The 15,760-nt window shown below is 42.2% G+C and overlaps 1 protein-coding gene across 3 annotated transcripts in view; it reads right to left on the bottom strand.

Annotated features, from left to right (window-relative positions):
• pxdn (peroxidasin) overlaps positions 1–15,760 on the bottom strand; it is an 86,547-nt gene that overhangs the window by 38,808 nt on the left and 31,979 nt on the right. For all 3 annotated transcript variants that reach the window (XM_086146952.1, XM_086146944.1, XM_086146960.1), the window contains 6 exons: positions 13,740–13,909; positions 9,539–9,656; positions 9,265–9,434; positions 5,660–5,932; positions 4,685–4,960; positions 601–713 (listed from right to left, as the gene is read on the bottom strand). In XM_086146952.1, coding sequence (XP_086003078.1) covers positions 601–713; positions 4,685–4,960; positions 5,660–5,932; positions 9,265–9,434; positions 9,539–9,656; positions 13,740–13,909 — 1,120 coding nt within the window. The remainder of the gene's footprint in view (positions 1–600; positions 714–4,684; positions 4,961–5,659; positions 5,933–9,264; positions 9,435–9,538; positions 9,657–13,739; positions 13,910–15,760) is intronic.

A 15,760-nucleotide genomic window follows, 5' to 3' on the forward strand; every position in this document is an offset into this window, starting at 1 on the left:
GACTGGCAGTCACAATCTGATTCGATTCATCAGTTTAAATACAATTAAATACCATTTTTATATCATATACTGTCAGCAAATGTTGACTCATAATAGCCCCCCTCCTCACACACACACACACACACACACACACACACACACACACACATTGTACTGTATTGGTCTGTTCGTGGTAATACCAAACTGTATTTTTCAGATAATGGAAGGACGATTTACAGGAGCAGTAAGCTGTATCATTGATTTGTCCAGTGTGTTTGACTTCCCTGTATCTTGAATTTTTTGCTGAAAATACATGTGACAAAAAGTACATTATAGCACCATAACTATGTCACAAATGTTTCTGATGATTTAAAGAAAGGAAACATTTTGTATGGGTTTTACACAAGTTGATAATAAGATTACAATGAATACAAAACAAATGGAAAATTAAGTTCTTGACATTAATATATTTTGACTACACTGAAAATCTAATAATTTTTTTAGTCTTGGGGGCTACTTCATTTCATGTTGTTTATATAATTGTACACATTCACTAACTTGTTTTACCTCATTACCTCTGCAGCAATAAATAATGACGTCTACAAGATTTCAGTGTCTAACCTTGTTCCAGGTGAGGACAGGTTGAGGCTGGCCCTGAGCACTGCAGGAAATCTGGACGTCGTGGCCAGACTCCACAGTCAGGTCCCTTGGAGCATTTGTGAAAACAGGCGTTACTGAATGAGTTAAAACATACACACATGCGCATGTGTTAATAATTATACACCAATAATATGCATGTAACTTGCATTCCATAATCATAGTATCTTAAGAATCTACTATCCTGGATATTCTCATTCAGCAGAGCATGCTTGATGAGTGTATAGAAGTGAAAAAAGACAAAATAATTCATAACTCATAACTTCATAACTGTCATTTTTAACTTGTTTGAACTTGTCTCAAGGGGGCACAAGTCAGTGTCTTCTTGAGCTGGTCCCAAGCCCGGATAACTGCTGAAGGTTGGACATCAGGAATGGAATTTTTCATAAAGCTTGTGCCAAAACAATGCGTGCAAATCGAAATTAATGTGATTTTTTAAAATGGCTCGGTAGGCCCGGGAAAAACAGCGACTGCCAGTGGTGCTGATAACCAACATGGCATAAGTGTAAAATTGAACTACTTTGAATGGGACAATGACAGGAAAAGCCAGAGCTGGTTGACATAATGCAGAGCAAGATGAATATTCTGTGGATAACAGGTAGAAAGGTGGCAAGGCTAGATGCTTAGGAGCAGGCTTTAAGTTTTACAATCATGGAATTGGTGAGAGAAATTGACCTGTCTTGGAGTTCGACATGTTCTAGAGGTGAAAAAATGTTGGACTGAGTGATGAGTCTGAAGCTAGAAATTGAAGGTGTGATGCTTAATATTGTTAGTGGCTATGCCCCATAGTTGGGATGTGAGTTAGAGGAGAAGGAGAAATTCTGGAGTGAGTTAGATGAAGTGATGCAGAATATCCGTAGAGGTGAGAGAGCATTAAACTGGTGCAGATGTCAATGGACATGTTGGTGCAGGCAAGCGAGGTGATAAAGTGATGGGTAGGTTTGGTATCTAGGACATGAACGAAGAGGAACAAATTGTGGGAGACTTGGCAAAAGGGATGGAAATGGCTATAGTGGATACTTTCTTCCAAAAGATGCAGGAACGTAGGGTAACTTTTAAGAATGGAAGTAGGAGCACACAGGTGGACTACATCATGTATAGAGAATGTAATGTCAAGGAGATCAGTGACTGCAAAGTAGTGGCGGGTGAGAGTGTGGGCAGACAGCATAGGATGGTGAAGGTTTATATGGCTTATATGAATCTGTTGACAAGGACGATGAAGAGGACGAAGGGAGAGGATGAAGTGGTAGAAGCTGAAAAAGGAGGAACACTATATGGCTTTCATGGAGGAGAAGAGAAAGGCTCTGGGTGGTCAGGAGGAGCTTGCAGATGACTGGATAATTGCAGCTAATTTGATCAGGCAGAGCACTTGGTGTGTTATCTGGAAGGAAAGTAGCTAAGGATAGTAATCTACTTGGGAGTGCAGTATTTGTACAGAGAAATAGGTTAGCAAAGAAGTGGGACACTGAGGGGACAGAAGAGAGCTGACAGGAGTACAGGAAGAAGCAGCACTGGTTGAATGTAGAGGTGGCAAAGGTGCCAGAAGAGTGATGGGAAGATGGAAAGAGTACTTTGAAGAGTTGATGAATGAAGGAAAATGAGTGAGTGCCAAGGGTACAAGAGGTGACTATTGTGGACTACAAAGTGGCAGAGATTTGTAAAGGGAGGTAAGGAGGGCATCAATGAGAATTAAGAGTAAAAAGGCAGTTGGTCCTGATGATATCCCTGTGGAGGGATGGGTGTGTCTACCAGAGGTGTCAGTAGAGTTTCTGGCTAGATTATTCAACAGGATCTCAGGGAGTGAGAAGATGCCTGTGGAACGGAAATGTGTGACAGTGCCTACTTTCAAGAATAACGAGGAGGTGCTGATTTGTGGTTACTATAGAGGGATACAGTTGATGAGCCAAATAATGAAGTTATGGGAAAGAAAAATGGAAACTCGACTGAGAAGTCAGCATTTATGAGCAGTATGGTTTCATGCCTAGAAAGAGTACAACAGATGCAGTATTCGCTTTTAGAATGTTGATAGCACCGTACAGAGAAGGCCAGAGGGTGCTGTGTGGTGCCTTTGTAGACTTAGAAAAAAAAAACATATGACAGGGTTCAGAGAGAGGAACTATGGTACTTTGTGAGGAAGTCTGGAATGGAAGAGCAGTATGTTAGACTGGTGCAAAACATATATGGGAGTTGAAAAACAGGGGTGAGGTGTGCTGCAGATGTGACAGACGAGCTCAAGGTGGCGATGGGACTACACAATAGATAGAAATTCCCTCCTTGTTAGCAATGACGAGCAGGCTAACAGATGTGGTTAGACTGGAATCTCCATTGACCGTGATGTTTGCAAATTACATTGTGATTTGTAGTATGAGCAGGGAGCAGGTGGAGGAAACACTTGAGAGGTTGAGGTTATGCACTGGAAAGGAGAGGAATGAAGGTTGACTCCAGCAAGACAGAATACTTGCATGTGAATGATAGGGGCCCAAGTGGAACTGCGAGGATACAGGGACAGAAGATAAAGAAGGGGAAGGATTTTAAGTACTTGTGCTCAGCAGCCCAGACCAATGGACTGTGTGAAAAAGAGGTGAAGAAACACATTCAAGGTTGGAACGTGTGGAGTAGAGTGTCCAGGTAATGCTTGAATGCCAAAATGAAAGGAAAGGTGTACAGTGCAGCAGTGAGACCAGCATGCTTCATGGTTTAGAAACAGTGTCATTAATGTAAGTACAGGAAGCTGAGCTGGAGGTAGCAGAGATGAAGATTTTGAGGTTCTCTTTGAATTGACTAGGTTGAATAGGATCAAGGTTAGATGTTTGCATATGTAAGATGTTTTGGAGATAATATTGAAGAGAATGCGGAGAATAAATTCAGATGGAGGAAGTTGACTGGCTGTGGCAACCCCTGAAGGAAGCAGCTGGAAGAAAAATAGCAGAAGATGTTTCATACATTTTGATTTAAACGTAAACTACCCTCTCTACAAGTATACATTTGGCGATTGTACTTTTTCAATGACAGTAAATAAAACAAATGGTTTCCACCAGTGAAAAGAAACTAAGTGTGCCAACAATCACCGACTTCACTTGACGACGTGCATGCATATGTAAGCCTGCATGCACGTGCAAATGGAAGCCTTGTATTTCACAGCACGAGTCAGTTGCAAAACTGTCTGAAAATCACCACAATAATGCAAATCTGTGGCTGAGTTATTTGGTGGGGAAGGTTTAATGATTAACAATGATTCCCATCTAATGTTAAATCACATAACAATGGGGGAAAAAAAAAATAAAAATCACACAATTTTTGGGTTGGAAATAAAATAACAAGTACCTTCTCATATTTAAGTTGAAACTCAAATTTCAAGAATACTTGTTTTCAAACCAACCTCTTACATCAATGCCAAAAAAGGTGCATAACTAGTAGCTGTTTGAAACAATTAAGAGTGAAGAATCATATCCTGCTGATCCCCGCTCTTAGTCTCTTTTACTCCTGAGATGTTTTTCCTTAACATTGTTCTAAGTATGGAGAAACTTCCAGCATTGTTGTGGGCTTGTGCAGTGCTTTAACAGTGTGGAGCCATTATGTAACATGTACTTTGAGTCATGTTAATAACTATGACTACATGGAAAAACCTGGTGTCATCTCAGAATTACAGACTACCATCCTACTTTGCGGGGTTAAACAACACTCACACATGTGCATGCATACACACAGACTCATGGACACAGTCACACACAGACGCTCACACAAAGAAAAAAAAGCTAAAATGTCCATGCACCATTTTTTGATCTACACATGAAACCAGAAAGATCTACAGTTGATTATTTACATTTCACATAAAGTACATGTAGATTGAAAACAACACACACACACACATGCTTGTTTATGTCTGTTATGTATATGGTAGAATTTCATGTTGAAATTGGCAGCCTACTGTATTATGCACATCTTCACCCTATATTAAATTTATGTGTGCTTAAAACACATAGGAAACATTCTTGAGCAGAACCCAAACAATCAAGGTTTACTTTGAAGTATCCCCCTGTATTCTCACCTCTCTGCTGGATACTGAGCTGCACAGCAGTGCGCACTGTTCCGACAGGACTGACTGCTTGGCACTCATACTGACCCTCATCATGGGCTGCCACCCGAATGATGCGTAGAGCACCTGAAGAGAGCACCACATGACGACGGTCCAGGGGTAAAGGGCTGCCGCCCCTTGTCCAGGCAATGACTGGTTGAGGGTAACCAGTTGCTTCACATGCAAAGTCAACAGTGTGACCTTCTAGGACTGACTGGTCTTGTGGTGTGACAGTAAAGTGGGGTAAAGCTGAGGGAGAAGTGGAAGAGTTGTTTTAAAACACGGCACAGGAGTTAAAATTTGTAAATGCAAAATGAGGACACAACAAGGTTAATTCCTATGGAACAGATAGTCAGTGATTTAGGTCACAGACCTGATAGTGAAAAGAGATAATGGAATTTAAATTAAAAGTGTTTCCTTGAGGTGGCACAGTGAAGCACTGGTCAGCACTTCAGCGTCACAGCACAAAGGACCCTTGCTTGACTCCCATTGGGGATCTTTTCAGTGTGCAGTTTGGATGTTCCTATCATGTCCAGGTTCTCTGGTTACCTCCCAGAGTCCCAAAAACTGTTGAGGTTAAATGTATTAAAATCGAAAAATTGCCCGGATATGTGAATAAATGAGCAAATGTTTTTTTTGTCTCTGTATGTGGCTGCTAACTGGTCGCCAGTCAATTACAGGGCCACATCACAAGAGCAATTTTTCCATGTTTTCCAATTAACCTTCTGCATGTTTTTGGGCTGTGAGAAGAAACTGGAGGAAACCCATGCAGACACAGGGAGAAGATGCAACCTTCTCACACCAGGGCCCCTTGGGCTGTGAGACGGAAGCACTAAGCACAGCGCCACTGAACTAGCACTCAGCAAATGTTAAAAAATAGGGACACTGCCATCATTCAACAATACATTTAAAGTTCATGTCCCTGCATCAAACACAAAAAGATTTTACCTTGCACAATAATGTGAGCTGTGGCATGAATGGTATCAACATTGTTGGAGGCAAAACAGGTATACTGTCCACTATCAGTCTGGATCACATTCTGGATGTATAGCCCTCCAGATGGTGTGATGTTTATTCGAGCATCATTCGGCAGGGGTGTACGGTCTCCCTTTGTCCATGACACTCGTGGCTGAGGTTGGCCGGTTGCACTGCATTCCAAGGTCACACTCTCACCAACTAGAACCTCGGTGTTCTGCGGTTGGATCACAAAACTTGGCCTTGCTGAAGTGACAGGGAGGAGAAGGGAGAATACAATGTTGCATTTAGCTAAGTAAAGGACAGTAATAATTTTTTTCCCCTATCTCTGGTTTATGCAGACAGAATTTAAAAAAGCCCTCAAGCAGTGTTTTCTAAGGCCCTCTTCCTTGAGAATATCTATGTAACAGCACCCAATTCAACTGAGTTATTCATTATCAGGCTTGAAATGAGAACGAAAACCCTACATTTATAAGATTAGTTTTTGATGCTTTTCCTTTCACCATTTTGAAAAACACCCAGAGAACGCGAGGTCTCTTGTTTTCAATCATAGAGACAGGAAATGTAAAACAGCTGTTCTTGGAAGCACATGTTTACACGGGATCATCACCAGGGTTTATTACCCTGGTATTGACCCATCACGCAGGCGGATGTACGAATGTGTATGTGTATGTGTACACATGTTTATGTCTGTGTGGGTGCCTGTGCAAAGCTAGCTTAACTCAATCAGCTGTGGTGATAATGTCAGTACTCAAAGTACAGACACCTTGTTCTACAGTTTCCTTGCATAACAAAATAGCTATAGATTAAATTTACTTCAAATGTCATTATCAACTTAGCATATATATTGCAAAACAGGAAGTCGACAACAATACCAACATCACTGTTAGCGTTATCATCACATCTTTATTAGGCTATCACAATGCAGCCTCAAGGGTGTACAAGTCAGTGTTCTCCTTGTGATGATCCAACCCTGGATAAATGCAAAGGGTTGTACTGGGAATTATATCTGACATACCACCTAGGCCAAACTAAATCTGCAAATCATATCTATGGCTTTCATATACGATAAGTCAAGGCCCTGGTTAACAAACACCGTCACCAGTGCTGATAACCACCAGGGTACAAATGGAAATTGGGTTAATGTGAGTCAAGGAGTAGATGAGGAAGAGGGCTCCATAGAATGAGGGAGAAAAGGAAAGTCAAGGGACATTGAATGTTGGTACTATGACAGGAAAAGCTTAAGAGTTGGTTGACTTGATGCAGATGAGAAAGACGAATACACTATGTATCAAGGATATCGAGTGGAAAAGTGGTTAGGCCAGAAGCTTATGAGCAGAAATTAAGCTATTCTATCATGGTAATGATAGCAAGAGAAATGGAGTTGGAGTTTTCTTGAAGGATGTGTTTGTTAAGAATTTTCAGGAATGTTAGATAGGGTGATGAGTTTATAGCTAGAAATTGAAGGTGTGATGTTTAATGTTGTCATTGGTTATGCCCTACGGGAAGGATGTGAATTAGAAGAGGAAGAGATTTCATTCATCAGCAAGTTTGATGAAATACTGCAGAAGTGGGAGACTGTGATTGCAGACTTCAATGGACATGGCTCAGGCAACAGAAGAGATGAGAAATTGATGGGAAGATTTGGTATCTGGGATAGGGATGCAAAGAGACAAATGGTAGTAGACATTGTAAAAAGGATGTAAATTTCAGTTGTGAATACTTTCTTCCATTAGAGACAGGAGAATAGTATAGCTTATAGGATTGGAGGCAGGTGCACACGGGTGGACTATATTTTGTATACAATCTGAAGGAGGTCGGTGACTGCTAATTAATGGTAGGTGAAAGTGTAGCCAGACAGCATAGGATGCCGCTGTGTAGGATGACTCTGTTGGAAAGAAAATTAAGAGGACAAGGGTATAGTAGGGGACAAACTGGTGGAAGCTGAAAATGAAAGTGTTACAAAATTTCAGGGAGGAGTTGAGGGAAAGTACTTGGTGTGTCATCTAGACAGAAAGCAGAGAAGGATCCTGGGTGGTGGAAAGAAGAACTGTAAGAGTGTATACAGTGAAAGAGGTTAGCCCAGAAGGAGTGGGACATTTGGAGGACAGAGGAGAGCAGACAGGAATACAGGGAAACAAGCATAAGGTGTATGTAGAGGTGGCAATACCCAAACAAACAGTGTACAATTGCTTGTAAGATAGGATGGACAGTGAGGAGGGAAAAACTGATTTACATTGGCTGCCAAAGCAGAGAAAGAGATGGGGTGGTTTTGAAGCAGGTTAAGGTAATTAAAGATGAAGAGGGAAATGTATTTACAGTTGCCAGGGGTGTGATGTGAAGATGGAAAGAGCATTTGAAGAGTGGATGAATGAGAAAAATGAAAAAGAAGAGTAGAAGAGGTAAGAGTTCTGGAACACGAAGTAGCAAAGATGTACAAGGTGAAGCAAGGAAGGCACCTAAAAGGATGAAGGGTGGAAATGCAGTTGGTCCTGATGATACGTACTGTACCTATGGAGATATGGAGGTGGAGAAATAGCAGTAAAGTTTTTGACTACATCACTAGGATCTGAGAGAGTAAGAGGATGCCTGAAGAATGGACGAGATGGTGCTTATGCCAATTTTGAAGAACAAGGGATAGGTGCAGAGTTGTGGTGACTACAGAGAATAAAGTTGATAGGCAATGATATTCGGAAAAAGGAGTGGAAACATTTTGAGCCACAGTATGGTTTCATGCCAAGAGACAGTAATACAGATGCAATATTTGTGATGAGAATATTGAGAGACAAATACAGAGACTGTAAGAGGGAACTGCACTTTGCCTTTGTGGATCTAGAAAAAGCATATTGACAGTGGGCCAAGAGGGGAACTGTGATACTATATGAGCAAAGTATGTTCAAGTGGTGCAGGATATGAATGAGAGCAGAAAGGTTGAGGTGTGGTGTAGGTGTGACAGATGACCTCAAGGTGGAGGTGGGATTAAATCACAGTTCTGTGTCCTGCGTTGTTTGCAGTGAAACTGATTGGTCAAGCTTCAACAGGAATCTCTACTTACAGAATACATAGTGAGCTGTAGTGTTTATAATTTATACTTTATTAATCCCTCGTGGGGAAATTCATTCTCTGCATTTAACTCATCATGGGGTGGGCCATGAGCAGTTGGCTGCAATCCATCAGTGCCAGGGGAGCAGTTAGGGATTCAGTGTCTTGCTTAAGAACACTTCGACACGAGCCAGGAATCGAACCAGGAATGTTCAGATCCAGAAAGACAGAAAACTTCTGTGTGTGTGAGAGGGATCCAAGTTATATGGAGAGGTTACCAGAAGTAGAGATAAAAGGGTGGAGGAATTTAAAGTACTTAGGGTAAGAAGTCCAGAGCAACCGAGTATGGTTGGAACTCAATGAATAATATTGAATTGAAGAATAAACACTGCAAAAGACATAGACATAGAACATGAGTATTTCTCAAGCTGATAGAGATAAATCTTAAGTTGTGTATTGTATCAAGATCTTCCAATACTGATATTATCTTCGTGGTTATACAATAATTAAATTGTGATTCATTGTATTAAACTTACAAGGTGCTCCAAAATATCGAAGCATGACCTGTGAGGTTGTGACTTGACCAGCCACATTTTTAGCCATGCACTGGTAGACTCCCTGGTCCGTCTCCCTGGTGTCCTGAATCATCAACGTCCCATCCTCCAATAAATTCAAACGACTGTCATCTCGCATGTTTAGAGCATTGCTGGTAGGGTGGTACAGACAAACACCAAAAACAACACCAATTAAATTTGCATTTCTAAATGTTCATCATTTGTGACATGATAGCAATAAAATACTATGTTTTACTTGTTTCTGAGCCAGATGATCTGTGGTTTAGGATTGCCTTCAGCCCTGCAGGTGAAGTAGACAGTGTTCCCTGATGTAACATCAACATCTTGGGGCTCTGAAGTTATCCTTGGTATCTCTAGAAAGTTGGTCAGACAGATGGATTTGAAGATGATACTGCAGTAAAATAAATGCATGTATTCCTATACCATACAGCAAAACATGTGTATATATATTATTAAATATTTACAGAAGCATCAAGAAAAGCTGAATTGAATAGTGTTTGTGATTGAGTACAGTTTAGTATTTTGAGGGTGAATTTAATCTTGCAGCTTGGGTTGGCTTTGTTTACAGCCACTACAAAAGCTGTTAGCTGTTAGGACAATTATTAGACTTGTTTCTATTATGACGATTGGATTGAAAAATAAAACAGCCAGAATGAAAGGAAAGGTGTACAAGACAGTGGTGAGACCAGCAATGCTGTATGGACAAGAAGTTACAATGACAAAAAGACAGGAGGCAGAGCTAGAGGTCGCAGAGATGAAGATGTTGAGGTTCTCTTTGGGAGACCAGGATGGATAGAATCAGAAATGGGTCTATCAGAGGAAGAGCAAATGTTTGATGTTTTGGAGAGAAGGTCAGAGAAGCCAGACTGAGATGTTTCAGTCATGTACAAAGGAGGGACGGTGAATATATTGGTAGACGGATGCTGGAATTGGAGCTGCCAGACAGGAGGTCTCAAGGAAGACCAAAGAGAAGATTTATGGACGTAGTGAGAGAAGATATGAAGGTAGTTGGTGTGAGAGAGGAGGATACAGAGAATAGGGTTAGATGGAGAAAATTGATTCGCTATGGCGACCCCTGAAGGGAAAAGCCGAAAGGAGAAGAAGGATTAAAAAATAAATGAAAACAACCAAAACTGTAGAATTTTCTTCCAACATAAAATCGGTAAAAAAATCTGGATTAAAATTATTTTTTGATGGTCAATTATCAAAAAGTACATATAAATCGGTTTGCATTTGGACTGAGTGGTTCCCATTGCAGACTAAAAGTGTTATCGTGGGAAAAGTTCATCAGCCTAAATTTGAAACATTTAGGATGCTATCAGAATGACATGACAGATGTTACTAAAGCATGAGCAATACGAGCGTTTACAAGCTTGTAAAAATCACAGCATTCTTAACAATAGGGGACAGTTTGCGCTCGGGGCTCGATAAAAACAGGTCTACACAAATTTGTTGCAAGTTACTCCACGCTAATCCAGAAGCTTGCTGTGGTACTTAACTTCAGATGAACTAGTTCCAGACTACAGGTAATCAAGTGCAAATCAGATCATTAGTTGGAAGCCAAATCAGATTAACAATGTCCACGTGGTACACTATAGAGGATGCTCATTTTGAAGTGTGTTTTCTCATGTTACAACTGCTAATACAACTGCTATATTGTGTTTTGAAGTTTCTTTGTAAAAATGTTAAAACACAAGTGTAAAAAAATCAACTAGCATTGTTCATGAGGAGCACTTTGAGACAAGTTGTGGACCAGAAACATGACCTGGGAGGCTTTTTGGTATGATTGAAACAATTGTTGACTTGATACACCCCAAAAATCCGTTGTTTTGCAATGGAAGATTCAACATGTCAAAATCCTCAAGGCCATAAGTAAGTAAGTAAATAAGGAAGGAAGGAAGGAAGGAAGGAAGGGAGGAAGGAAGGAAAGAAGGAAGGAAGGAAGGAAGGAAGGAAGGAAGGAAGGAGGGAGGGAACTAGGGTTTAATCCTTGAACAAAAAATTGTCCATTGAGCTTTGGCCCACTGTGGTGAGCCACACCATGATCAGCCAACATGCAGCAAATGCACTTTTGCCACTCTTCCTCACACACATATGCAGCATACATCTATTTGACTACTTCCAGAAACTTTTTTATTTTTTTGAACTGTTCATTGCAAAGAAGTGCATTCCATTGGAACTCCTCTCGGCAACCCAGGAGATACTTCAATAAGACTGAGTAAATCAGACTCATTTAAGTTTTTCTAACATCACAATTAATCCACGTAAACTTAATTGTTAATTACAGGGGGTATGAAATTCTGTTTGTGACACCACTGATCATGCCAAATGGAAAGGCAAGCAAAGAAGATTCAAAGCCAGCTGTGCGGGGAGATGCATTTCATTAAAAAAAACATTAAAACGTGGCTGTTTTGACAGCTGTTCAGCTCACCATGCATTGTTTCATCACAATTATTGGGAGGAAGCGGGGGGGGGGATTAGGGGTAGATGGCCTCCATCAAAGGAAAATTTTTCCTCTGAATTGCCATCGACATAGATTGACTTGAGGGGTTTGAATTGAGCAAGAATGGGCAGGTTGGTGCCATTACATTAGCTGCTGCAATTTGAATGTGGTAAGACTATAGTCATCTGACAATAGCCTGCCTACTTGACTTTATTTACAAAAATGTACACAGAATATTTAGGAATGGCTAACATTTTAAAGCTTCGACCACACTTGTCTGTTAGGTATGAAAACATATGCACAAACACTCGCAACATACACACACACCATCCAAACACGCACTCAAAACACACACACACACACACACACAAAAGAAAATATAACTAAGTTTTCATTACTACTATTCACATTTAATTTTAGCTTGTTCTACCTATATGTATGTACATGTCAGGATCTCCTCTTGGCAGCCAAGAGGAGACACAGCTGAGATTAATCGCAATCGGCGCCAGCTGCCGCCAATCAAGATCCCTATAAAGGGCAGCGGCACACTCTGCCTGGCGCTGGAGGATTGTGGATGTCCCAGACCCCTGTCACACAGGACCCCCACCCCACTAAGACTGGACCCAGCTGGCCGGTGTAACTCTGACCCAGCCTGAGATCCTGCCTTGACCCAGGTGAGCCACCAGACCCTGCATGTATACTGGGAACCCCTGGTGGACCATTGGACCTTGACCCAGCCCGAGATCCAGCCTTGATCCTGCCCAGGACCTGTCCTGGTGAGACCCAGTCCTTCCCGCCTCCAACCTGCAGTCCCCGTGCCTGGGTCCGTCCTGCCTGCAACCCGTCCTACCATACCTGCCGTTTAATCCAAATAAAGCGCTTTCAACCCAGATTCCTGCTCTGAGGTGTGGTTCCCTGCCCGAGTCCGTCCCATTTCGTGACAGAATCCTCCAGCCACCATGGACTCGGGGAACCACACCCACCCAGGCTGGCTCTGTAGGGTGCCAGGAGGCGCCCATTGAGGGGGGTGGTACTGTCAGGCTCTCCTCTTGGCAGCCGAGAGGAGACACTGCTGAGATTAATTCGCAATAGGCGCCAGCTGCCGCTAATCAAGATCCCTATACAGGGCAGCGGCACACTCTGCCTTGAACCGGAGGATTGTGGATGTCCCGGACCCAGCCGGCCGGTGTAATTCTGACCCAGCCCGAGATCTTGCCTTGACCCAGGTCAGCCACCAAACCCTGCATGTAGACCGGGAACCCCTGGTGGACCATTGGACCTTGACCCAGCCCGAGATCCTGCCTTCACCCTGCCTGGGACCCGTCCTGGTGAGACCCAGTCCTTCCTGCCGTCACCCTGCCTGGGGGTCTGTCCTGCCTGCAACCCGTCCTACCATACCTGCCGTTCAATCCAAATAAAGCGCTTTCAACCCAGATTCCTGCTCTGAGGTGTGGTTCCCTGCCAGAGTCCGTTTCGTGACAGTACACTAAGCATATATCTTTAGACAGACCCAGCAACTGCTTGTGCTTTTGATAATGGCCAAATTCCTGAGTGGCACTTTGTTTCGTTTCATACACTACAACTCTGTAGTGTATGAAACGCAACACAGCTAGGTTGGCTTGGCTGGCTTGATGACCTCACACATTGCATTTCAATTGCATGACAGTGAAACAGAGGAACTCCGCAAACTTACAACTGGTAGAAAAGAAAAAGAAATGACTGGTTTAGGTTGGAAGCACATGGAAGAATCGGCAGTTAAAACTGATGTGGCTTTTAATGGATGTGTTTGCATCTATGTGTGCGTGTGAAATAAGAGTAATTTTTTTTTATGCATGCTTACTTGTCCTGGTTTGTGGATTAATTGTGCATTATAGCTGTTTTTAAATTTCTGAGGTTTTATCCTGAAAAAATAACCAAAAACTGCACACATGGTTCCAGTTCCATGACATTAGCAAACACTCGCCAGTGCAAATTCTAGTGTATTTACTCATACCACAATTAAGCTCCTCAGTGGTGAGTGTTGCCACTGATCTTCCTTGCAAGCGGCTTGGGTAGTCACAGGTGGCAGCAGCCTGGGCATTCCCTGATTCAGCATACTGCTTCAGGAGATCGGCAAGCCACAGCAGCTCACAGTCACAGTTTAGTGCATTGGAATCCAGTCGTCTAAATATACAAAAAGATACATGCACATGATTGAACAGTAGATAATGGTATGTAAGTTTAATTGTGATTGAAGAAGAATTATCCATAAAGAGCATACTAGTCCCCTTCAGTGGTTCATAAATTTGGTATTGGATAACCCTAATTGAGTCAAAACAGCAGGGAGAAAAGGACATAGTAGAAGACAGTATTTGTCCTTTTTCTATTCATCAATGACACATAATTGGGGAGACCTCTTTCATAATAGGCACAAACCAAATTGACGGTAAAGAAATAGAGGTCTTTGTTAGATGTAGCTACTGGAGCTGACAGAGAGAAGGGTTTTGAGGTATTCTTGTCTGTGTTGCAGAGGGGACAGATGTATAGATGAATGTGTCATCTGCATGCAAATGCAATTTAGTTAGAATGTGTCTACTTTCCTTTTCAGCTTTTCCATTCAAGGTCACTGTGGCTAATCAACCTCTTCCATCTAATCCTAACTCTCTGTATCTGTGATATCATCTAACTTCATGTCCTCTAACACTAAATCCATAAATCTTCTCTTTGGTCTTTCCCTAGGCCTCATGCCTAGATACACATGCATTCTGTCTTGCAGCGACTAGCCTTCATTCCCCTCCTTTCCAGAGCATATCTCACTGACAATAGTATGTCATCTGTGAACATCCTATTGCAAGGAGATTCCAATAGAACCTCATCTGATGGCCTGTTCTTCACCACTTCGAACAAGAAGTTGATCCCTGATGTAGTCCTACCTCTACCTTGAACTTCTCTGTCACATGTACAGCACACTTACCTACTGTCTCACAAATCATATTCGTCCTACGCCAGTCTAACATAAAAAAATGACACAAAGGTAGACACTATCGGGCTGGCCACACCCACTCACCAGCCCAGGTTCTTCTTCTTCTTCTTTTGGCTTTTCCCTTCAGGGGTCGCAACAGCGAATCAATTTTCTCCATCTAACCCTGTTCTCTGTATCCTCCTCTCTCATACCAACTAACTTCATATCCTCTCTCACTACATCCATAAATCTCCTCTTTGATCTTCCTCGAGACCTCTTGCCTGGCAGCTCCAATTCCAGCATCCGTCTACCAATATATTCACTATCCCTCCTTTGTACATGACTGAACCATCTCAGTCTGGCTTGTCTAACCTTCTCTCAAAAACCTCTAACATGTGCTGTTCCTCTGATAGACTCATTCCTGATCCTATCCATCCTGGTCACTCCCAAAGAGAACCTCAACATCTTCATCTCTGCGATCTCTAGCTCTGCCTCCTGTCTTTTCGTCATTGTAACTGTTTCTTGTCCATACAGCACTGCTGGTCTCACCACTGTCTTGTACACCTTTCCTTTCATTCTGGCCAATACTCTTCTATCACATTGTACCCCTGACACTTTTCTCCACCCATTCCAACCAAATTTCTCTGTTTCGCCAACCTGTATAGATCGTTGTCTCCCTCCACACTGTCAAAATGAGCATACACGTCATGGTATGCCCTTGGTTTCGACTTTGCTACCTCTATCTTTACCTTACATTGTATCTCCCTGTACTCCTGTCTGTTCTCTTCAGTCCTCTCAGTGTCCCACATCTTCTTAGCTAACTGCTTTCTCTGTATATAGTCCTGTACTTCCTCAGTCCACCATCAAGTTTCCTTATTTACTTTCCTTCCAGATGACCCACCAAGTACTCTCCTATCCGTCTCCCTGATAACACTAGCTGTTGTTGTCCAATCATCTGGAAGCTCTCCCTGACCAACCCACAGCCTTTCCCAACTCCCCCCTGAAAAGCGTACAACAGTCCTCCCTTTTCAGCTTCCACCACTTTGTCCTCTGCTCTGCCTCTGTCCTCTTGA

This window comes from Fistularia commersonii, chromosome 1 (genome assembly GCF_037954325.1).
Source record: "Fistularia commersonii isolate RoL2024-O1a breed Wild chromosome 1, RoL_Fcom_v1.0, whole genome shotgun sequence".
Taxonomy (NCBI): Eukaryota; Metazoa; Chordata; class Actinopteri; order Syngnathiformes; family Fistulariidae; genus Fistularia; species Fistularia commersonii.